Source organism: Protopterus annectens, chromosome 2.part1 (genome assembly GCF_019279795.1).
Source record: "Protopterus annectens isolate FY-2018-M chromosome 2.part1, PAN1.0, whole genome shotgun sequence".
In the NCBI taxonomy this organism is placed as follows: Eukaryota; Metazoa; Chordata; order Ceratodontiformes; family Protopteridae; genus Protopterus; species Protopterus annectens.
In genome coordinates, this window is record NC_056729.1 from 624,980,264 (window position 1) to 625,004,224 (window position 23,961).

Genomic DNA, 23,961 nt, shown 5'->3' on the forward strand with positions numbered 1-23,961 from the left:
AATTGATAGTGCCTTGATCCGGCCTTGAACCGGAGGTATTTTCTGCACTCCTGCCTGATGGGAATGTGTAAATAAGCCTCCTTTAAATCCAAAGTTACCATCCATGCATTTTTGGTCAGCATTGGAAGTAGCTGCTGTAGAGTAAGCATCTTGAATTTTGGTATCTCGAGAAAAGTGTTCAAGACTGACAGATCCAGAATGGGTCTCCATGAATTTTGCTTTCTGGGGACTAGAAAGAGCCTTGAGTAAAAACCTTGTCCCATTTCTGAAAGTGGAACCAGTTCTATGGCTTTCATAGCCAAGAGGGCTTCCACCTGGTTTAAGGCCTCTAACCATTGATGTTTTGGTAGATTCTGCCATCCGCTTGGTCTTGGTAGGGTATGAAAATGGAATTTGTAACCTCTTGAAACCACATCCAGAACCCACTTGTCTTGGGTTATAGGAATCCAATTTAGGTGAAAAAGAGAATGTTTTCCTCCGAGAGGGGCTTCCAGGCAAGAAGTTCCTGCAGCCCAACAGAGGGAGTCATTGAGCCTGTTTTCTATGAGCTTGCGACCTGTCCTCTCCTCCACTACGGGTGGAAGCAGTCCACTGTCTTTGTCTATAAGATGCTTGCGTTTGGGGCCTTCCTCGGGAGCGTCTGTATCGATCCCTCTGAGGCCTGTCTGAATTGGGAAAGGACCAATTTTTAGTAGGCCAATTCCTACTAAATCTGGGTGGCTGTACTTGTAAGAAATCCTTAACCGTTTGCATGGATTTTGCCTTGTCCTCCATCTTCTTTATCACCTCTTCAGCCTTAGATCCAAACAAAACATTATGCTGAACAGGAGCATCCAATAACTTAGCTTTTACTTGATCTGGCAAGTTTTGTTCCTTTAACCAAGCATGCCTTCTAATGACTGTGCCAGAGGCAGCAGCCCTACAAGAAGCCTCCAAGGCATCAAAACCACAGTGTAAACCATGCTTCCCTACTTGTTCAGTGGCATGCATTAAGTCATGTAATTTCTTATCATCTGCACAAGCGGAAATGGAAGTTAGCTTTTGTTTCAAAACAGAGAGAAGAAATTGCTGGTATTTCAGCATATGAAATTGACAGTTTAAAGCCCAAATAGATAAAGCTGCAGAAGCGTACACTTTTTTGCCCCATCTTTCTAAAGATCTGGAATCCTTCTCAGTGAGGATGGGGTTTTTAGCAGTAGCTGCCTTAACCCCCTTAGGGCCCTGAGAAATGGTTTCAGGATCAGCAGTAGGATTCTTGTATAAAAACTGGTGGGAATCAGGAACCCTATAATATCTGTCTGGCTTAACAGGAGCTGGAGGAAGAGAGTCAGGGGTTAAGTTAGCCTCCGAAAAAGCATCATCCACAATATCCAAAATAGGAGGGATAGCCAGGGGTCTATGTTGGGGAAGAAGAAGAAAATCCCCAAGTCTTTTCTTAGATTCCGAGTACTCCTGTCCTTCCCAGTGAAAATGTTCCCTCATTTCATGTAAAGTTTCCCCAAAGAAAAATCCTCAGGGGGAGAAGCTGAAGGAATGGATTCCTCAGCATCAGAATCCTCATAAGGAGGGAAAGAATAATCCTGGTCAGAAGAAGAAACTGAAGAAACAGAAGCCTGATCAGAGGAGTCATAATACAATTCCTGCCTTGGCCTTTTATCTAGAGGGGGATGTGAACCCCTAATCATAGTAAGTAAGTCCTCCGCCAAGTAACTGTTTCTGAGACTTGGGTCCCGGATCAGAAGAGGCCTGGGCTGTAGCCTTTGATTTGGAAGGAGTCTTTGCCTTTGTCTTTGGCTTTGCCTTTATCAGAAGCTGAGTAGGCCTGAAAACCCCTTCGGAAGCCAGTACCTGCACAGCGGCTCCAGACACATCCGAAGGAGCATTGTCCGAAGGTCCTGCAACTGAAATATTCAAAGGCCTAGTTGGCTCTTCGTGGGAGTCATTTTCGGCCATCGCTTCCGAAATGGCCGATGACAGGGGCTGCAAAAGCGCCTCACTGACGACGGCCGAACCTGAAGCTGGCTCTGTTTGTACAATATCGTCTGATTTGGACCTCGGAGGCCTGTCTTTATCCTTGCATCTTTTGTGAACTCCGGTAGCCGGAAGCGTGTCCGACGACATTTTGTAATTAAAACGCCTACCGAAGTAATGAAATGCAAAATCGTACCTTCGTTTAATCGTACGTTGATTAAATCTAGCACAAAACCGACAACTAGCTACGTCGTGGTCAGGGCCTAAGCAAGGAATACAGTAAGAATGAAAATCCTTATGAGGTATTTGCTTCCCACACGAAATACAATTATTAACTTTTTCTGACATCGGACTGGAGCAAGAAAAAAGTTTCCCCAATGGGGTACTTAGCTTTGAGTAGGAGAAGAAAGTCTTCGGACTGAAGTACGTTTAGAAAAAATTGTCAGGAGTCAGCCGACCGGCACTTGCGAACTGCTATCACCGCACGGCAAGAAAGACTGGGGAACATGGCGTCGGCTGCCAGCTTTGTACTCCTGGCGCTCTGACATCAGGGAGCATGGCTGAGCAGCCGACGCCAGACCCAGACTTTGGGATTCTGGCCAACCGAGGACTAACCGAGGACTGCCTGCCGGCAGGGGAGAACCCTACAGTCATGACTGCAACAGTGAAACACGATGAACATCCACTATCAGACTGCACAAAAGAGGGTACCAGTGCTGGCGTGGCCAGTCTTTTGCAATCAGGATTGCCCTTGGCTTGTCCTGTTTGATCTTTAGTAGAACCCTCGAGAGGAGGGACAGAGGGGGAAAGGCATAGATTGAGAGGCTTTACCAGGTAAAGGACAGGGCATCCACTTTCCAAGCTTGGCTGTGGGGAGTTCTGGTACAATATTTGCTCAATTGATAGTTCAGAGGGGAAGCAAAGAGGTCAACCTCTGGTGCCCCCCACCTGTCCCTCAAAAGCTTGAATATTTTGGGTTCCAGTTTCCACTCGTGTGGGTCCATGAGATTTTTGCTCAAGTCATCTGCCAGTGAATTTAGTTTGCCTGGCAGAAACTGAGCTTGAGGTGCACTTGGTTGCTCAAGGCTGTGTTCCACAGAGCCATGGCTAATCTGCAGAGTGGGTAGGAATGGGTTCTTCCCTCTTTGCTTATGTACCACATAACTGTGGTGTTGACCGTCTTTACCAATAGTTGTCCTGGAAGAATAAGGTCTTTGAAGGCTGTGAGAGCATGCTGTACAGCTAACATTTCTTTTTGACTGATATGCAGGTGCATTTGTTTTGGCTCCATTTGCCTTGAATGCATTGTCCTGCCAATGAGCCTCCCATGCATAATCTGATGCATCTGTTGTTAGGGTTTGGGCGGTAGGGGGTTGAGTGAAATGGAGCCCCTTGTTGTGGTAGCAGGCCTCTGTCCACCAAAGGAACTCTGTCCTTAGGCAAGGAATGATGGGAATCATTGTTTCCAGTCCTGACAATGTTGACAACAGAGACTTTTTAAGTACCATTGAAGTTTCCTCATATGCAGTCTTGCATATGGAATTAGTAGAATGCAAGAGGCCATGAACCCTAGGGCTTGCAGAATTTTTCTTGCAGATAACTAGGTTTTGGTGGCCAGTAGATTGAAGTAGTTTGTCAAATAAATTTGTTTTTCTCAAGCGAGGAATGTCATCTGGGAAGTCGTGTTCAAGCTTGCTCCCAGGAATACAATCTGTTGGCTGGGTACCAGATGTGATTTATTTTCGTTGACGGTGTACCCCAATGAAGTTAGAAGTCTCTTTACAAATGCCAGGTGCTGTAACAGCAATTCCTGACCGTCTGCCTGAATCAGACAATCATCCAAGTATGGGTAAATTTAAATTGCTCTCTGCCTGCACTATGCAATGGCTGGAGCTAGGCATTTTGTAAATACCCTGGGCACAGTATATAAGCCAAAGGGGAAGAGTAGAGAACTGACCGTGCATAGAGCCTGCTCTGAAACGTATGAATTTTCTGCAGGATTCCCTTATGGAGATGTGCAGATAAGCTTCTTTTAAGTCTAGGGTTGCTAGCCAGGAGTCCTTGGCTAGCATAGGAAGCAGCTGTTGGAGAGTAAGCATTTTGAACTACCAGAAAGGTGTAGACAAATCCAGGATAGGATGCCAAGAGTTTTTTTTTTGGGGTACCAGAAACAGTCTGGAATAAAAGCCTTGTCCCCTTTGTTTTGCTGGGACAGGCTGAATAGTCTTGATACTGGGAAGAGAAATGACTTGCTTTTGGGCCTCTGCTCACTGGTTTGGAGGGTGGCCTGGCCATCTGCTTGGGGTTGGGAGTGAGTGGAAGTGGAATCTGTATCCCTGGGAAACAATGTTTAAGACCCATCTGTCCTAGGTAATGTAATCCCAGTTTTTGGCATGCAGGGCAAGTTTCCTTCCTAAAGGTGCAAGTACTTGGGCAAGGCTTGGAAGAGTTAAGGATAAGTCATTGTGAGATTTTACCATAGGAGGACGGCTTACTACTCCCTGTTTTGGAGGTGGGACCACTCCATTGCTTAAATCTGTGCACACCCTGAGACTGTAGTCTTGGTGGTCTGCTGCCACTGGGTTTGGACCGAGAAGATCTGGGAGGGACTGGAAAAGACCAGTTTTCTGAAGGCCAATGCCTACTGAATCTAGGTGGCTGTACTTGTAAGAAATCAACAGTTTGCATAGATTTAGCTTTTTCCTCCATCCTTTTGAGGACTTCTGCTTTATTGCCAAATAGACGCTCTTGGTTTAAAGGTACATCTAGTAATTTTGCTTTGACATGGTCTGGCAAGGTTTGTTCCTTAAGCCAAGCATGCCTTCTAAGAACAGACCCAGTGACAGCAGCCCTGCAAGATGCTTCTAAGGCATCAAAACCACATTGCAAAGTATGTTTACCAACTTGGTTAGCAGAATGCATTAACTCTTGTAAATCTTTATGTTCTGCACAATCAGGAATCAACATCATTTTTTGTTTAATTCCATAATACGTTGCTGATACTTTAACATATGAAACTGGCAATTTAAAGCCCTGATGGCAAGAGTAGCAGGAGTGCATACCTTCTTACCCCATCTGTCTAAAGCCCTAGAATCAGTGTCCGAAGGGGTAGGATTTTTGGCCGTTGTAGCCTTAATGCCTCTAGGTCCCTGGGAAATGGCCTCTGGATCTGCAGTAGGATTCTTAAAGAGGAATTTTGGAGTCAGGTACTCTATAGTACCTGTCAGGTATCCTGGGAGCTGGAGGCAAAGTACCAGGGGTAAGGCTGGATTCCAAATAGATAAGCGTATGTCCTGGTAATCAGAAGGGTCAGAGTTATCAGACTCCTGATCTGAAGAATCAGGAGGAATTTCAGTTCTTGGTCTTTTTGACGGGGTAGGCTGACTTTCCCTAATTAAAGTAATAAAGGTCTTCTGCCATTCTAAGCATTTGTTTTTGTGGCATGTGGGCCTGAGAATGCACTTTGGTCGTCAGTTTCTAGCCGTAGTGTGAACTCTAGGCCTGAGAAATTCGACATTTTTGGTTTGAAACGAAGTCGGTTTAATATGAAAATCGGAAGGCCTGAATACACCCTCAGAAGCCGGTGCCTGCACAGCGACTCCGGACCCATCCAAGGTAGAGACATCCGCAGGTTCCATAGTCGAAGAAGCATCTCGCGGCATACTGGACTCAAAATGGGTCTCAGTAGAGGCTTGCGAATTTGTAAAAGCGGGTATCAGCGGCCGTCAAAGCGTGTTGTTGAGTACCGGCAGACTGGCGACTAGTTTAACGGTAGCGTAGTCAGCAGTTTTGGACCTATGCGGTCCATCTCTGTCTTTATCCTTATGTTTTTTTCAAAAGACCGGTAGTCGGATGGCTTATTGAAGCCATTTCAGAATACGGAGATAGAGAGCGAAAGAATTTAGCTACAAAAATAGCCTGATGACAAATAGTTCGGGTGTTGAACAAGGCACAAAACCGACAGCAAGGAAAGTCGTGATTTAGGCCTAAACAGGTGATGCAGTAAGAATGAAAATCTCTGTGAGGTATTTGCTTTCCACAGGCAAGACCATTATTAATTTTTTCTGACATCGGTTAGAGCAAGAAAAAAGGATCCCCAACAGGGTACTTTTCTTTTAGAAGACTTCAGGTCTGAAACTCGAAAAATGAAAATTTCAGGAGTCGGCCGACCAGTACTTGCAAACTGCTTCTGCTTCGGGCACCACACGGCAAGAAAGACTGATGTAATGGCATCGGCTGCATGTTTTATACCTCTGACGTCATGGAAGAAGCGACAATATCCAACGCAGAAATCCTAAGACTCTGGTATTCAGGCCGACTGAGGGCTACCTGCAGGCAGATAACCCAAATGTGATGACTGCAACAATGAAACCCGAAGAACATCAGCCTAACAACCATCCCAGGAAAATCATTCTGCGAGAAAGGATTAAAGTAGACATTCAAATTTGAAAATCCGGACTGAGTAGATATTTGTGAACAGTTGCTAAAGATTCTTGGCAGTTGTGGGGGCGGGGGTGAAAGTTTGCAGAGATAAGCCAATTGTCCACATATGGAAAAAATGTAAACACCTAGATGTCTACAGTAAGCCATGATTGGAGATCTACATTTTGAATGCCCTTGGTGCAGTAGAGTCAGTCCAAAGGGTGAAACTGAGAATGGATAAGATGTGATGTATCTGGCTTGCATTAAGAAATGTCTGAAATGCTCAGCAGTAGGAATTTGACAGTAGGCATCCTTTAGCTCCAGCTTTACAAGAAACCCAAAATGGAGGGAGCGTCAAAGATAACCTTGACAAAAACTGAAAGATCTAGCACAGATGTCCACAATCTTTTTGTTTGAGGAACTACAAAAATTCTTTAATAAAAAAAAAAAAACTTTACCAAGCATAGGTTCTAGGGCCCCAAGAAAACATCTTGTTGTGTAAAACGGAAGGAAACAGACTTGGTTCCCTGACCATAAGGGAATTCTCTGGAAAAGACAGAGGGATTCCCACTGCCAAGTGTACTCTTGACGTATTGCAATTTGATGCCCCAAGGGAAGATTAAGTCTCAAAGACAGGGAAAGACCATTTCTGACTGAGAGGATTGTCCTCTTTTAGATGCTTCTTTCTTGCTTTTTAAACCTCCTCTCCATTGTTTTTTAAAAACATGATTACCGGCTCCTTGCTTAAATTGCTTATTGGAAAAGGGAGCTAGAGGGGGAAAATTCCTATTTGGGCTGAAAAATTGTTCCTTGAATCAGTTTTCCACTTTCATTACACTTCTTAAGCACCTCAGTTACAGAAGGACCAAACAGAGCCTCTTTATCCAAGGAAGAATTTAAATACAGTAAACTCTCGGTTAACCGGCACCCATGGGGATTGGTAGATGCCAGACAACTTTAGTTTCTGGCTGCTTGACAGTTACTATTAAAAATAGGCCTGACTAATACTGTACCCTAATCCAACAGGAGGGTCCCATGGCATAAAACATAAAAATAGGATTAGCGCCTTCGGAAAAAAACTTCCCTTCATCAGATCCACTATAATTGATAAAACATAGCCCCTATGGGGTTTTAAAATTTTTAGAAACCTCAATATACCAATCATACATTAAAACAATGCAAAAAAACAATGAAAACGCAGTGTAGATTACGAACGTAATACAAACTAATCAATAGCCAATGAAACTTTACATCCATTGCCTACAAAGTCAGATCAACGAATAAACAACTTGACCATTAACAACATAGACAAAAAGGCCTGCAACATATCATCACCTAAAAACCTGCCTATACTCCCACATCGTAGCCAAATGCAATATAGTAACAAGGAAATAAAACATATCAAAGCCTGCGAGCTTTTAAAACAAGTTTCAACAGAATTAATCCATTTAAACCAGGATAAACGTCCACTCGCAGATCAGCAATCCAATTAGTCTCTTTATCCTCTGTTGCATTAATAACATCACCCCCTCTAAGAGTAATTTTAACCATGTCAATCAACATAAAAGAAAACTTTTGGTTGTTGAAACATTTAATATGCTGAAATAATGCATTACCCTGTAATTGACTGCAAATAGAACCAATGTGTTGCAAAATCTGTTTAAACATCCGATTGGTTTTACCAATGTACAACCCTGTACATTGCTCTCACAGTTAGCAATATAAATCACATTTTTACTGTTGCATGATACATACCCCGTATAAAAATAGCACTTATTGGTAACCGGGTGTCCAAAGTAGCAACATAGCTGAATGGAATAGAACAAGAAGGTTGTTGATTCAAAGCACAAGTCAAAGCAGTTTCAGCCACAACAGTCTTGCACAAAGATTGTTGCTCATTTAAAGGGGGCAAATCTCCAGATCGTGTTGCATCAGACACTGACTTTCATACATCTAGTTTGGACCAAAGATATGTCCAGATACAAAATCTGCATAATCTCATTCCAATTTTCTGGATTTCTGTTGTTGTAATTGAGTATCATACATCAAGATTTTCTGGAATAGAGCATCCAGCTTCATTGTGCACTCTTCATTCATATAGTTATTGAGCAACTGTGATTGTAGAGTTTCAACTCTCCTGATAAGTTCTTTCTCCTGGGGTTATCAGCAGTTCCATATATTTAAAACTACATTTCAGGTTTATGTTTTGCCATTTGGCTAGCAAATCTGGGAATTTATCACCATACGTGGGCATGCGAAGAATATGCAAGCATGCTTCAAAATGCAAGTGTTGCTATTGTAGCCATTTCAAACTAAACAGATCCTTCTCCAAATCATGAACACTTTATAAAATGCATCAGTCAAGCAGTCTTCCATAATATTACCTCCATCTGGTGACTGCAAACAGAGAAAGAAGCGGATTGACAGTAAAATTCATTAGCCCTTTTCCTCGTTCTTGGAGGTGCTTAGATGCCATTAAGCCTGGGCGGTAGTCAAGCTCCACATCACAGATGTTATTGTTTGATTCTGCCATGTCTCATTGTGCAGACCGAAAGCACTAATCTTGTGTGCATTTAATAAAAGGTTTTATGCCATGGTGACCCTCCTGTTGTTCGTTTGGATTTGGATGATATTTTCTACAGAAGGGCCTTTGGTTCTCTTCGTGTTGTTCTATCTATTAATACTGTAGCCTATATTATTTGTTTGGTTTGACTTGTTCGTAGGTTGGGAAGAGAGGGGAATTTATTTCTACTTTCCTTTTTAAAACTCTAAACATAAGATATGTTTCTGCGAGGGATGAAACAGGAAGTGCAACACATGAAAATTGTATTGTATTTCTTCAATTTTTTTTTCTGGTTGCTTGAGTTCCGGTTAACTTGTACTGTATTTCTTCATTTTTTTTTTCTGGTTGACCGAGTTCCGGTTAACCGAGAGTTTACTGTAACTCATATTTATCAGAAAGATTTTGAGTGGAAGCCTTTCAAATCTCAACAAAAGTGATCTAGAAGCAACAGCTTTGCAGGAAGATACAGCAGTAAATTTACCTGAGAATGATGGTTAACAGGTAACTTCTTCATGCTCTCAAATGAAAACATTAAAAACCTTGGCACAGGACTGCTTACAATTCTGAAGGCTAGTCCTAGAACACATTTTATTCCCAATGTACCAATTGCTTTCCCATACTTGTTACAGGGAATAAGGTTAGGATCAGTGACCTGTTTTGAGAAGTTGATTTGGATAGAGAAAGATACTGCTGGGTCTGCTTTTAGATTAGAAAACAGGTACACATGTATCTGGTGTACCTTGCATAACTTGTCAGATGTCTTAGCAGCAGGAGGCTGACCATAAAGTAAAGTAGCAGCAGTAGAGAAAAAAACTCTACGCAGCACAGAGATACATAATGCTGCAGCTATTTTTAATCTATAACAAATATCAGATTTGCAGCTTCAGAAATGTCATTCTTCTCACTTGAAAAAAAGTCTTCAACTTAGACAAAGTGTCAGTAACGAAAGCTCTAAGTACGTAAATCTGATGACACACAAAATCAGAATGCTCTGAATGAGAAGACGTACCTGAAGTATAACAACCCCTTGCAGTGTCTGTTGCCCTGACTGAAATTCCATGTCAGAAAGAGATTTTTTGAGGAAACATAAGGCAATGAAAAACGACTGGTGGAAACCAGCAAAGCAATCCTGTCTGCTGAAATAGAAACAAGTTACTGGGAGTCCTCTCAATAAGCTAATTTTCCCTGAAACATGAATGACTTTTGGTAGGCATACCCATACCAGCTTTAACCTCTCTATCCAAGCCAAGTGAAGATCTTTTTCCAGATCGTGACTAGTCTTTGGTAGTTATAATAGCTATACCAAAAGGACTGGGGGATATCTGAGAGGCAACAAGTGTCCATAATAGTATCACCCACCAGCTACTAAGGCAGAACAGTTGCTGTCCTGACACCCAAAGATGACCTGTTTTTTTTTTTTTTTTTTTGTGGCAGAGGAACGAAGAACCAGAGATGCAGAGTTGGTCCACAAATAAGCTGAAGAAACGATATCTAGAGCAGGTGGAACAGTCTGGAAGAGCTGGTACAGTGCAAGATTAAGAGCAAGTTCATAGGTGTGTACTAGGGTAATAGCCCTGGAGCCTTTACAAGCCTAGCCCATAGGATTACCTTGGCATCGTGCCACCCGATCTTAGCTCCCAGTGCTTCTGTCAAGTACAGCCACTGGAGTGAGCCTGGGGTAAATTTTCTATTTCCCATCTACTCAAGATTTCGCTTGAAGAGAGCCAGTGAAGTGCTCTGTTTGACATGTACTGTAAGTCTATTCTGTAGCATTGGCAGTCTCTGGGTTATGAACCTGTCCCTCCAGCATGTTCTGTTGATTGTGGTAATGAGGTTGAGGTCTCTGGAGCATGTGGTGGAGGGAATGAGATTTCATTAGATGCAGGATTTCTAACAGAGCTGAGTCAGACATGGCTTTGTAAGTCGAGCAGAGATTGCCTCTAAGTAGGCGATATGAGACAGAAAATATTTGTCCTATATGGACAGACTCAAAAAAACTCCAAGTGTTTAAGACCTAGGATCCTCTTTGTGAGGTACTTTAGGCCAGTCATAGAGTACAATGCTGGAAAGACTGCAAATGAGGGAAGAGTGGAGGGAGACAATGACCTCTTTTTCCTGGATGCAAAACCCTTACTAATGAGATGTGCCACATAGGACTTTCTGACCACAGTGGCAATGTGGTGGTCAAAAGAGAGGCTGCTGTCAACCTGTGTTCCCAGATCTCTTATAATGCCTTCTGTGTTCAGTGGACTACCAACGATGTGGTATATTCATGGGAGCCGGGTTTTCACAAAGGAGATGATGACATTTATTGGCATTAAGCTTAAGGCCATGGTTCTGACACCAGTCGGTCTCAAGTGAGGCATTTCTGTAGGATGTCAACATCATTTGGGGAGTTAATAGCTTCCAACTTGCAATCATCTGTGAACTTTTGTCAGCCATAGTCCCTTCGCGTTGACCTGGACTTCAGAGAAGTAGATACCAAACGGGAGAGGACCCAGGACCGAACCCCGTGGGACTCCACTTGAGATTAATTGCAGTCTGACGGAGTCAGCTACTTTCACACTGTGGGTTCTATCTGCGAGCCAGTTTACAACCCACCTAGTGATATAGGGGTTGATGCCTAGCTTCATGAGTTTTTCCTATGATTCCTGAGTGGGGAATGGTATCAAAGGCCTTGGCCAGATCAAGGTAGGCTGTATGAACCATCATGCCTTCATCCACATCTCTGGTGACTGACTCAAAGAAGTCGACCAAGTTGAGCAGGCATGATCTACCCTTGACAAATCCAAACTGTGTGGGATCCAGAGTTTGGAGTATCCCTATATCCTTGGTTATTAGGTCCATAATAATGCATTCCATAACTTTACATATCAGAATCGTGGGTCTGTAATTGTTCCTCCTTTGTGGAGAGGGATGACTGTAGCAGTGCGCCATTCAGTATGGACAAAGTCTGAGGTGAGGCTGTGAATGAACAGGGCACACAGGTGAAGTGCTAGTTCACTCTGTAGTTCATGTAGAACACAGCCAGGGATATTGTCAGGTCCCACAGAAGTTGGCACTGAATCTGTCGGCCAGTACATTGGCTCGGTATAGGGGGTACCATTGTGCAGTAGCTCAGAGCAAATCTGGGTATTGCCATGGAGATTATTTACAATACTATAGAAGGCCTTGTGGTTGTCTTTACTATTTGCTGCAATTCTGTTTTCATAGTTAGCTTTGGAGGATTTGATAAGGGATCTCAACTTTTTGTTGAGGCTGATCTTCTTCTTCTTTCAGCTTTTCCCGGTTAGGGGTCACCACAGCGGATCACCTGTCTGCTCATGATTGGCAGTGGAGTTTTACAGTGTCGAGTTGCCAGCCCGGCGCCCAACCTTCCACAGAAGGCACACACATGCACACACTCTCACCTAGGGCCAATGTAGAGTGTCCAATCCACCTACAGCATGTCTTTGGGATGTCAGAGGAAACACACAAGACCACAGGGAGGACATGCAGACTCTGCACAGAAGGCACTCCAGCCAAGGATCGAACCAGAGAACCTCTTACTGTGAGGCGGCAATGCTAACCACTGCACCACCGTGGGAGTTTTTCCAGTCTTGGGACATCACCTTATTCTGCATCAGTTTCCTCCTTCTGTTATAGAGTTTGTTTATGGCAGGAGACCACCAGATTGGCTTCCTTTCTTTGGAGGAGAGCGTCTTGGTTCTACTGGGTATGGTGAGCGCCATGCATTTGTGTATATGTTCATACACTGCATTGGTGTATGATTCGGCAGTCACACATCTATTCTCCATTGGTATGGGTGCCGTGAAGTTTGTCACCTCTATTTTTAGGAACCCAAAGTTAGCTTTGGAAAAGTTTTTCATGGTGGTTACCTTTGTGGGAAGGATGTAGATTTCCAAGTTGATTAGTTTGTGGTCGGATCTAACCAGGGAGGGAGCCAACTATCGGTGTAGAGCAGTCGTTCATGTTAGTAATGACCGCATCAAGAATTTTGCTACCTCTAGTGAGGGGAAGAACGAGCTGGTCCAGGGAAATGGAATTAATGAATTCCAGGAAACTTTTGACAAGTGCATTGGTACATGAGTAGTTTTTCCAGTAAATGGAGGGGTAGTTGAAGTCACACAATATGAGTGTGTTTTGGACCAGGGTCTATATTACGTGATCGAAAATTCAGATGTTCGAACACGTAATGATCAACACCAATAGAGCGAACCGGCAAAATGTCGAACGGCCGGAAAAAAATAAAAACACAAACAAACCATTAAACTGCTTTATGCAGGGGGGCAAGCCCCCCTGCACCCCCCCACCCCCGCTACTTAAATATACCACCTTCGAGACCGCACTACATTGCAGTAAACGGAAATCTCCCCTTACTGAGATTTCCATTTACGTGTTTGACATTCTGCCGTTTCGCTCCATTGGGGTCGATCATTATGTGTTCGAACATCTGAATTTTCGATCACGTAATATATACCCGGTTGGACCCCAAAAGTCTCCAGGGTGCTTAGGAACGTGGAGTGCAAGTCTTGGGACATGTTTGGGGACCTATAGCAGGTTACGACCTGAATCACCATCTTACCCAATGTTAGCTGCACCTGAAGTATTTCTGCTGCATTATGTTGGCCTACCAGTCTGGAGGTGTGCGCATCCTTTATGAAAAAGAAAACATGACCGCCTTTGGAGCTTTGATCCAAGTTCTGGGGCCGAAAGGTTGTGTAATGAAATAGCCTTGTAGTGCAGGGGTGCTTTCTGCTGCCTTGAACCAGGTATCTGTTGCAGCACAAATGTCGATGCTCTCCATTTTAAGGAGTGCTTCGAGCGAGTGCATTTTGAGATTTAGACTTCCAGCGCCGAGCAGCATGACCCTCATATTGCATTTGTTTGTAGCTGTTATGGTGGTAATTTGGTCATTGGAGCACTGCCTAAAAAAGGCACTATAGGGCTGGCAAGAGCCTTGGCCAGTACCCAGAAGCCCAGGGGTGATAGATGCAGGCCATCTCTGGCAAAGCATCGAGGTCCGTCAGTCAATCATGTCATCCCAGGGCAGATAGATACTGGATCCCCTTAGAATGACACCAGAAACATAGCCAATTGTTAAAATCAATCATTTTCTGATGGTAATGTTGTGGTATTCTGGGTGATGGTAGGATGCTGCTCAGGGCTAGGGTCATACCCACCTGGGCTACATAATCCGAGAGCACCTCCATGTCTCTTTTCATGCAGTCCATGGATGGACATCTCAGGTCATTCACACCCACATGTACAATGACAGTCATATTTGTACCGGTTGAGGGACCAGAGTGTGTGTGCATTATGTGGTGGATCCTAGCACTTGACAGGCAGGTTACTTGTTACTTTCTCCTTATTCAACCTAGTGAGTGGGACATCAGTGTGCCTCACTATCGAGTCACCTATGACTAGTGTGTTGGGCATGCTGTTTTGCCTTAGGGGCTTTGATTGAGTGGCACACTGTTTAAGAGAGTTATGTGTCTTGTGATTAGTGCTGTGTTTTGGTGGTCGAGTGCATTTCTACCTTGGAGCTCTCTGCTGTTTGGATAGATTTTTTATTGGATAGCCTCCACGAAGGTGGGTGTGTGGGTTGTGCTTTTATGTGAAGGCTGTGTGTTCCAAGTGGTGTGGTGCAAATGTTGACCTTCTCCTCTTGGCCAGCTATTCCAGTCTTAGCTGGGGAGTGCATGGCTTCCAATTTGGATAAGCAAGTGCATCTCTCGCAAGTCTGAGTGTTGGGAAGTAAGAGGAGAGGGTTGTCTGGGAGGATGACACAGTTGCTACATTCCCTCAGGATACTCAAGTTCACCAGGGTAATAGCAGAAAGCACAGGGAACTGACCTTTAGACATGCCTGGAGGGGGCATTAATAAGTACTGGAGCCTTTCCCTTGTAGAACGTTTAGTGCTGGTAGCACTTTTGTGTGCAACAATAATTGCTACAAGAAGTCTGGTAAAGTGCTAGACTTATAAGCTAGTAAAAGTGCAGGAGAGGAGAAAACTACCAGATTTAAGGGAAAACTGAAGAGCAGAATTTGGCATCGCTCAGAAGCTTACAAACAAGTCCTGGATACAGCAAATCTATCTGGTTTTGAGATAAGTCACTGGCAGTCCCCCATAAGCACACTATCCGGACCCAAACACAAATTTTGTTCAGTACTTCATTATAGTCTACCTATCTTTTTCTTCACAAAACATTAAAAAACATTTACATAAACTCCCTTAGAAAAGGAATGGCGGTCCCATAACTTTCTCCTTGCAAAACACAAGTCTATTACAAAATTGCAGGTTCTAATACATACAGAATTAGTGGAAGGTTCTCCCCAACAGGCAACTTATCTGCCCAGCCTTATAGGATTACAGAAAGACAGTTCCACTGAGCCCACCAAATCAGTGCTCTTTGGTGGCAAAAAAACTCTGAAGCTTTTTGCATTCCAACTGTCCCATGGAGCTCTTCTCAAGCTGGTCACGTAAATCAGATCCATACAGCTTAGACTATTGCAACAAGTGATTCATGTTTGAATATCCCAGATTACACAATTCAGGCTAAATTAACAAAGTATACATCCTTTTCTTCAGGACAAACAACTACTGTTACAGCATCAGACCTAAAGTCATGTATTTTTTTTAAACAAGATGTCTTTAGCCTTTTCACTGTGAAGGATAAAACAAAGAAAATGTCCTGATTTGTCTCTCTTTGATAGCAGGAACATTTAATACCCAATTGCCACCTGAAAATGTCACAACAATACGTCAACCGCAATCCAACAAAAAAGAAGGAAAAAAAAAACAAACAGTGTTAGAACCTCTGGAAACTTGCACAGTACAAATTTACCACTTTACTTTTGACAAAGAATACACTACAGTTAGTTTTTCACAGAATTCCAGTATCCACCTTCTTGGGAATGCCACACAAAAGAGTGATTCCACAATGGAGTTAATGGCACATCAAGAAAAATTCTTCATGAAAGCAGAGAGACCACAGTGCTCTACATTTTTCTAACTGATAACTAGTTGGATTCCTAGGACAGGGAATCAGCCTAATGACACTTCTAGTTTAGATTAAGAGGAGGAAGACCCAATGCATTTCTTAGATGAAGCTTACTGAAAAGTGCTTCCCAGGCTCTCTGCACACGTGTTCACTAACAAAAAGGAAGCATAGGTACAGAAAGACAGGCAAGCAAACTCTCTAGCACACAAGGCAATTAACAATTGAATAAGCCTTGCACATGCCTTCAGGAGCTGAAATAGTGTGAAAGGCCAATGATGGTATAGTAAAATGTGATGGCAGCCGCAGAACACAATACAAACCTGTTATAGTAACTCTATAAGAAACAGTTTCACATCAGAAGTAGGCCAATAATTCAAAAAGTGTGAAATTCAAAACTCATACACTTTCAAAAGCATTCCTGCAGGGAGACCCCTGCAAGGCTCCACCACCCCAAACATTGGTAAGGATGGAACAGTGCTTCTACTAGACACTAACTCCACAACTATTACTCTCAAACTCAGCATAAATATTGTCCCAGTTTGTACAGTTACTGTCTTCATAGTTTCAAATGGCATTAATGACTGAACATACTCGCATCTCTTTCACTCCTATTTTCAGAAGTGGGAAGCTTAGAAACCTGAGGTGGTGTTCTACTGCAGGGATAGTCGACCACATCACACAAATTCCACAGATGCAGAATCCACTTCAGTACTAAGTGATGTTAGTGATTCAAAACTGATTTTTGTCAGTCTAAAATGTCAAATATTTATGGACTTGAGATGAAAATTCTGGGATGGACACATATCAGCCGCAAAATGTGTACAGGGTACAAACACGGCCATTAAATAAAAAGTCAAATTATGAAACAAAATAAAAAAAAGTTAAGTATTAATTGCATATAAAACATTTAAAGATTCTCAAAGAGATTTAAGTAATACAATTCCATAACATCTGAACAAATATGAAGCATCCAGTGGGAAAAAATAGTACCTGGTACAAGAAGTTCAGTCGCTGAAAATGGTCTTGATCTTTGACAACAGAAGACATTGCTGATTACCTGAACAGAATAGGAAAATTTACTAACTGCAAAGTAAATATGAAAGATTTCATGCATGATATTCAAAGTTAGAGAGCTTTAATATTCAGAAGTTTTATTTGATCAATGTACCCCTTTATATTTACAGATTTTCAAGTCAAAGTGCAATAAATCACTTAAGGGTGCACGCTTAACTGAATGTTTAAAGAATGCAATAAAACAAGAGTAATGACATACCGATTATCATATGCAACGTATTTTATCCCATTACATCCTAAAGTTCCATGAAGACAAAATAAGAGAACAAAAATGAATTTAACTACACCAACACTTATTCTTTGTCCCTGCATTATTGCAGTTATTAAAATATTCTAACCAAATATTAAACTTTTTTACAATCTACTAGAGTTAAGAATACAATCTAAAGACCACTACTGCAAAAGTGCTAACTAGCAGTACAGGGACCCTTTAATGATCTACGTTCGCCGATATGCATGATAATGTCTTGAGAAGGGGTTACTCAGGCACCTTAAGTAGCAGAGAGATGTGGAGATGAGAACTAGAATAATAAAAGGGAGAAAGTAAATGCTAGCTGCTCTGCAGAAAAAAGGCACAAGAACAAATGACTAAGAATAAATCCCTCAAGGCTGGGTCTTAAATCACCTGCAGAAATTAACATCCTCAGTGGCTCCATATGCAGAAACCCTTTCAAAAACATTTTCATGTATGATGGCATTTAAAGAGTGGGCTCTGTGGGCAGACACGCTGAAATGGCCAACAAATGAATAGTGACTGAGAAGTCAGGCAGGCTATAGTATAGTAACTTGTACAAATAAATACCATAAAACTGAAAAAATACAAGCCCTGAATTGGGAATGGTTATTTGTTGCCACCAGTTAGATAACCTTCACCAGATAACTAAACAACTTTCCTTAGATCTGCTAGTTCTCTCCTCTCCTGCACTGTTACTAGGTTATTAGTCTAGCACTTTACCAGACTTCTTGTAGCAATTATTGCAGCACACAAAAGTGCTACCAGCACTAAAAGGTCTACAAGGAAACAGCTCCAGTACTTATTATTAATGTTCACCACTCAAAGCACAGGGAAGTGACCTTTAGACATGCTTGCTCCTATTAACCTGGCAAACTTGGGCATCCTGAGGCAATGTAGCAACTGCTTCATGTATACTGACAACCCTCTCCTCTTACCTCCCAACACTCAGACTTCTGAGAGATACACTTATATATCCAAATTGGAAGCCACGCACTCTCCAGCTAACACCAGAATAGCTGGTCAAGAGACGGCACCACACCACATGGAACAAACAGTCCTGCAGAACACACAGCAACACTGCTTTCTCAAAAAAACACAAACCACACACCCACCTTCGCAGAGGCTCTCAATAAAAATCTACCCAAACATCAGACACCTTCAAGGCAGAAACGCACTCGACCACCACAACACAACACTAATCACGACACACAACTCTCCTAACAGTGTGCCACTCAACCAAAGACCCCCAAGGCAAAACAGCAGGTCCAACACACTAGTCATAGGTGACTCAATAGTGAGACACACTGATGTCCCACTCACCAGGTTGAATAAGGAGAAAGTAACGGTCAGCTGCCTGTCAGGTGCCAGGATCCCCCACATAACGCACGCACTCGGGTCCCTCAACAACAGGTACAAACATGACTCTGTCATTGTGCATGTGGGTGTGAATGACCTGAGACTTACCTTCCTGGACTACATGAAGAAAGACTTGGAGGAGCTCTCGGATTATGTAGCCCAGGCGGGTATGACCCTAGCCCTGAGCAGTATCCTACCATCACCCAGAAAGATACCACAGTACAAGAAGAAAATGACTGATTTCAACAATTGGCTAAGTTTCTGGCGTCATTCTAAGGGGATCCAGCATCTGTCTTCCTGGAATGACATGACTGACAGACCTCGATGCTTTGCCAAGAGATGGCCTGCATCTGTCACCCCTGGGCTTCCAGACACTGGGCAAGGCTCTTGCCACCCCTACAGTGCCTTTTTAGGCGGTGTTCCAAAGACCAAATTACCAACGTAACAGCTACAAAAAAAATGCAATCTGAGGGTCATGCTGCTCAATGTTAGTAGTCTAAATCTCAAAATGCACTCACTCGAAGCGCTCCTTAAAATGGAGAACATCGAAATTTGTACTCTAACAGGGATCTGGTTCAAGGCAGCAGAAAGCACCCCTGCACTACCAGGCTATAGTTAATCCCACACCTTTTGGCCCCAGAACTTGGACAGAAGTGCCAAAGGTGGTGGTGTTTCCACATTCATAAAGGATGCGCGCACAACTCCAGACTGGCAGCCCAACATAATGCATCAGAGATACTTCAATTGCTGCTAACATTGGGTAAGACAGTGATTCAGGTCGTAGCCTGCTATAGGTTCCCAACCATGTCCCAAGACTAACACTCCATGTTCCTAAGCACCATGGAGAATATTAAGGTCCAATCTAACAATCTCATACTGGGCGACTTCAATTACCCCCCCATTAACTGGGAAAACTACTCATGTACCAATACACTTGCCCAACATTTCCTGGAAATCATTAATTCCAATGCTCTGGACCAGCTTGTTCTTACCCCCACTAGAGGCAGCAACATCCTTGACCTGGTCATTACTAACATGGGCGACCGTTGCTCTACACAAATAGTCAACTCCTCCCTGGTTAGATCAGACCACAAACTAATCACCTTGGAAATACACATCCCTCCCACCCCCGCAACAGTAACCACCATGAAAAACTTCTTCAAAGCTACCTTTGGACTCCTAAAAACAGAGGTGGCTAACGTCATGGCACCCATACAAATGGAGAATAGTTGCATGACTGGCGAATCAATGCACTGTACGAACACGTACACAAATGCATGTATCTCACCATACCCAACAGAACCAAGACGCGCTCCTCCAAAAAAGGAAGCCAATCTGGTTGTCCTCTGCCATAAACAAACTCTACAACAGGAAACTGATGCGGAATAAGGTGAAGTCGCAAGACTGGACAAACTCCCTTATCAGCCTCAACAAAAGGTTGAGATCCCTCATCAAATCCTCTAAAGCTAGCTATGAAAACAGAATTGCAGCAGATAGTAAATACAACCACAAGGCCTTCTATAGTTATTTAAAGAATCTCCATGGCAATATCCAGCTACTGCACAGTGGTACCTCCTACATCAAGCTGACAGATTCAGTGCCAACTTCACCCCTCCCCCACCACCAAAGGACCGATCACAATACTATTAGACTGTCAGGCACCCAGTATTATTGCCGCACAGGTTAAAACAGCACTGTCCAAGGCCAAGAATACAGCTTCTATGGGACCTAACAATATCCCTGGCTGTGTTCTACATGAACTACAGAGTGAACTGGGACCTCAACTATGTGCCCTGTTCAATCACTGCCTCACCTCAGGCTTTGTCCCCAACGAATGACGCACTGCTACAGTCCTCCCTCTCCACAAAAGAGGGGCAACTACAGACCCTGGGAACTATTGCCCCATTAGCCTGACGAGTCCGATATGCAAAGCTATGGAACGCATCATTATGGACCTAACAAACAAGGATATAGGGAATCTCCAAACTCTGGATCCCACACGGTTTGGTTTTGTGAAGTTCATGAGCAAGATCATGCCTGCTCAACTTGGTCGACTTCTTTGAGTCAGTCACCAGAGTTGTGGATGAAGGCAAGGTGGTTAATTCAGCCCATCTTGATCAGGCCAAGGCCTTGGACACCATTCCAGACTCCGGAATCATAGAAAAACTCACGAAGCTAGGCATCAACCCCTATATCACTAGGTGGATTGCAAACTATTTCAGAGATAGAACCCATAGTGTGAAAGTAGCTGACTCCAAGTCAGACTGCCGACTAGTCACGAGTGGAGTCCCATAGGGTTCCATTCTGGGTCATCTCCCATTTGGTATCTACTTCTCTGAAGTCCAGGCCAACACAAAGGGAATCTGGCTGACAAAGTTCATGGACGATTGCAAGTTGGGAGCGATTATTAACTTCCCAAGTGATGTTGACGTCCTACAGAATGGCCTCACTGAGACCAACGACTGGTGTCAGAACCATGGGCTTAAGCTCAATGCCAAAAAATGTGTCATCCCCTTTGGGAAAAACCCGGTTCCCATGAATTACACTGATGGTAGTCCACTGAACACAGAAGGAATATGGGTTGACAGCAATCTCTCTTTTGATCACCACATTGTCACTGTGGTCAGAAGATCCTTCTATGTGGCACATCTCATTACCAAGGGTTTTGCATCCAGGAAGAAAAAGAGGTCATCGTCTCTCTCTACTCTTACCTCATTAGGCCAATCATTGAGTACAATGCCCCATTTGGCATGTACCTCACTAGACACCTGCAACAACTGGAGAGGCGACAAAAGTACTTCACAAAGAGGATCCTAGGTCTTAAACACTGTCCTATATGGACAGACTCAAAAAATTCCAACTATTCTCCATCTCACATCGCCTACTTAGAGGCGATCTCTGCTTGACTTGCAAAGCCATGTCTGACCCAGCTCTGTTAGAAATGCTACATCTAAAGAAATCCCAATCCTTCGCACCACACACTCCAAAGATCTCAACCTCATTACCACAATCAACAGAACGTACTGGAGGGGACAGGTTCATAACCCAGAGACTGCCCATGCTATGGAATAGACTTCCCATACATGCCAAGCAGAGCACCTCAATGGCCCTCTTCAGGAGGAATCTTGATGACAGGATAGGAAATAGAAAGTTCACCATAGGAATCACTCCAGTGGCTCTACTCGACAGAGGCACTAGGAACTAAGGTCGGGTGGCACAATGCCATGGTAATCCTGTGGCTAGGCTTGTAAAGGCCCCAGGGCCATTAGCCTAGTACACACCTAGGAGCCATTTGCTAATATACGATTTCCTAGTGTTTTCTTGCCTCCAATACTCATTGCACATCCCCAGAAAAAAGGGTGTCTAAAAGGTATTAAAATCTTATCGCCCAAGCAGTCAGTCAACTACAGATGCTTGGGATCAGTGATTTTTGAGTGTATAAATGCAGTCTGTCAGGAAGCTTATGGTAATTGCCTCTGGTCTTTCACAATGAAGGGAAAAGCCACTGTTGTCTAGGCCAGAAAGGAGTCACCACACTGATCGTTGGGAATTCCTTCTGAATCTTCAGAAGTACTCGGGGGGGGGGGGGGGTTGACGACTCTGTACCAGACCTTTTGGCATGTCATCCTGGAACAGAATTTTGCTACTTGATTGCTTAGATAGGAGTCAAAAACATACACTTTGAGATGTTCCACACAGATATACAATACCTTAGATATAAAACACCTTAAAAGACTCCCCAATCCAATTTCCACTTGTGAGAGTCTGTTGCAGTCTTGCTCAGATTGTCTGCAATTTTGCTCTGACAGGATGCAAGATGCTGGTACAGCAAGACTGTACTGTAAAACTATATCCCATGCTAACACAGCTAGTCTGCACTGGGAGCAAGATCTGGTTCCCCCTTCCTTGTTCATTTACCACATGACTGTGGGGTTTGTTATCTGTAAACACCAAGAGGTCCCAAGGACCATAGCAATTTCAGATACAGTTGCATTTTTCTCATGTGGAGTCTTGCAAGAGGTATCATGATGAGAATCAGGGATGCCATTAAGACCCAGAATCCTCAAGAATTCCCTTGCTGAGAAGGTAGTCGTGTGGAAAAACAAAGAAATCTATTTAAATATGGCTCATTTTTTTCCTATATAATAAAATCTCTTTGTACTGAGGTGTCCAACAGACACCCCAGGAAAGCACTGAGGAGTAGTCAGAGAAAAAAAAAAAAAAAAAAACAACAAACTTCTGAATGGAAACTCAGCTTGGGCAGGAGATCCTTTCCAAACACAGACATTCCTGGCTCCTTGAAAGACTCTGCAAAAATAAGCAAGTCACCCAAGAAACAAGGGATACCCTGTAGCCAGCAGTAGATAATCACATAAGCTAGACACTTTGTGAACACTCTTGGAACAGTGGACAGCCCAACAAGTAACACAGAGAACTAATAAAGTGATCCAGATACACAAAGCCTTAAGCAACACCAGAAATGTGGATTAATAGGAATGTGATATGCATCTTTTAAAATATAAAAGATCAACAAGTAACTCAAATGAAGAAGAGGCAATTAAGTGGTGAAGGGACAGCAGTTTGAACTTCTGCACTACAGCAAACTGATTTGGGAAGGAAAGGTCCAGAATTGGCCTCCAAGAATCTTTTTGTGGCACCAGAAGCATACTGAAATAAAATCTCTCTCTTAATAGCGAGGAAAGAAGAGTTTCTAGAATCCCTGACACAGCAGATGCTGTGAGACAGGAGGGAAAAAGTGTAGTCTGGTAGATAAAGAGGAATCTTATGGGAAGGATGGGAAGCTTTCTACTGCCATCTGTAGCCTTGATTGAACCCATCTGCAGAAAATCTGTTGCTAAAGAGAAAAATGCAGGTTTAGACTATTAGTTTTGGGGGTATGTTTTTCTTTTCTGAAACTTCCTGCCACTGCTTTTTAAATGTTTGCTTACTGGTATTTTGATGGGATTGTTTAGTTTGCTGTTGGCCAAAGTTGTACAAGGCAGTGAAGAATCCTTAGAAATCTCGGAAAAGAAGGGCCGAGTTTTCCCTTCTCATCACACTTGCGTGTCCTCTGCAGCAGAAGGTCAAAAACTACTACTCTATCCATGGGATAATTTTCTTTATTGACATCCTCTGGGAGGTTACGAACACAGCCAGGCAACCCTCCTTGAAAAAGTTCAGTGGCAGCAACCCTGGAAGTTGCAACCAGAGAGTCACAGGCACATTTAAGGCAATGAGTATTTACTTGGGAACCAGAAGAAACCAAATGCCACAAAGCAGATTGTTCCTCACAGGAAGAAACTGTGAAAAATAGGTTCAGAGGTTGGTACTAGGCT

At 43.2% G+C, this 23,961-nt stretch overlaps 1 protein-coding gene across 1 annotated transcript in view; it reads right to left on the reverse strand.

Annotated features, from left to right (window-relative positions):
- Nucleotides 1-23,961, reverse strand: part of RPP21 (ribonuclease P/MRP subunit p21) — a 314,500-nt gene that overhangs the window by 277,446 nt on the left and 13,093 nt on the right. The window contains exon 2 of the mRNA XM_044062370.1: nucleotides 16,951-17,017. Coding sequence (XP_043918305.1) covers nucleotides 16,951-17,007 — 57 coding nt within the window. The 5' untranslated portion in view covers nucleotides 17,008-17,017. The remainder of the gene's footprint in view (nucleotides 1-16,950; nucleotides 17,018-23,961) is intronic.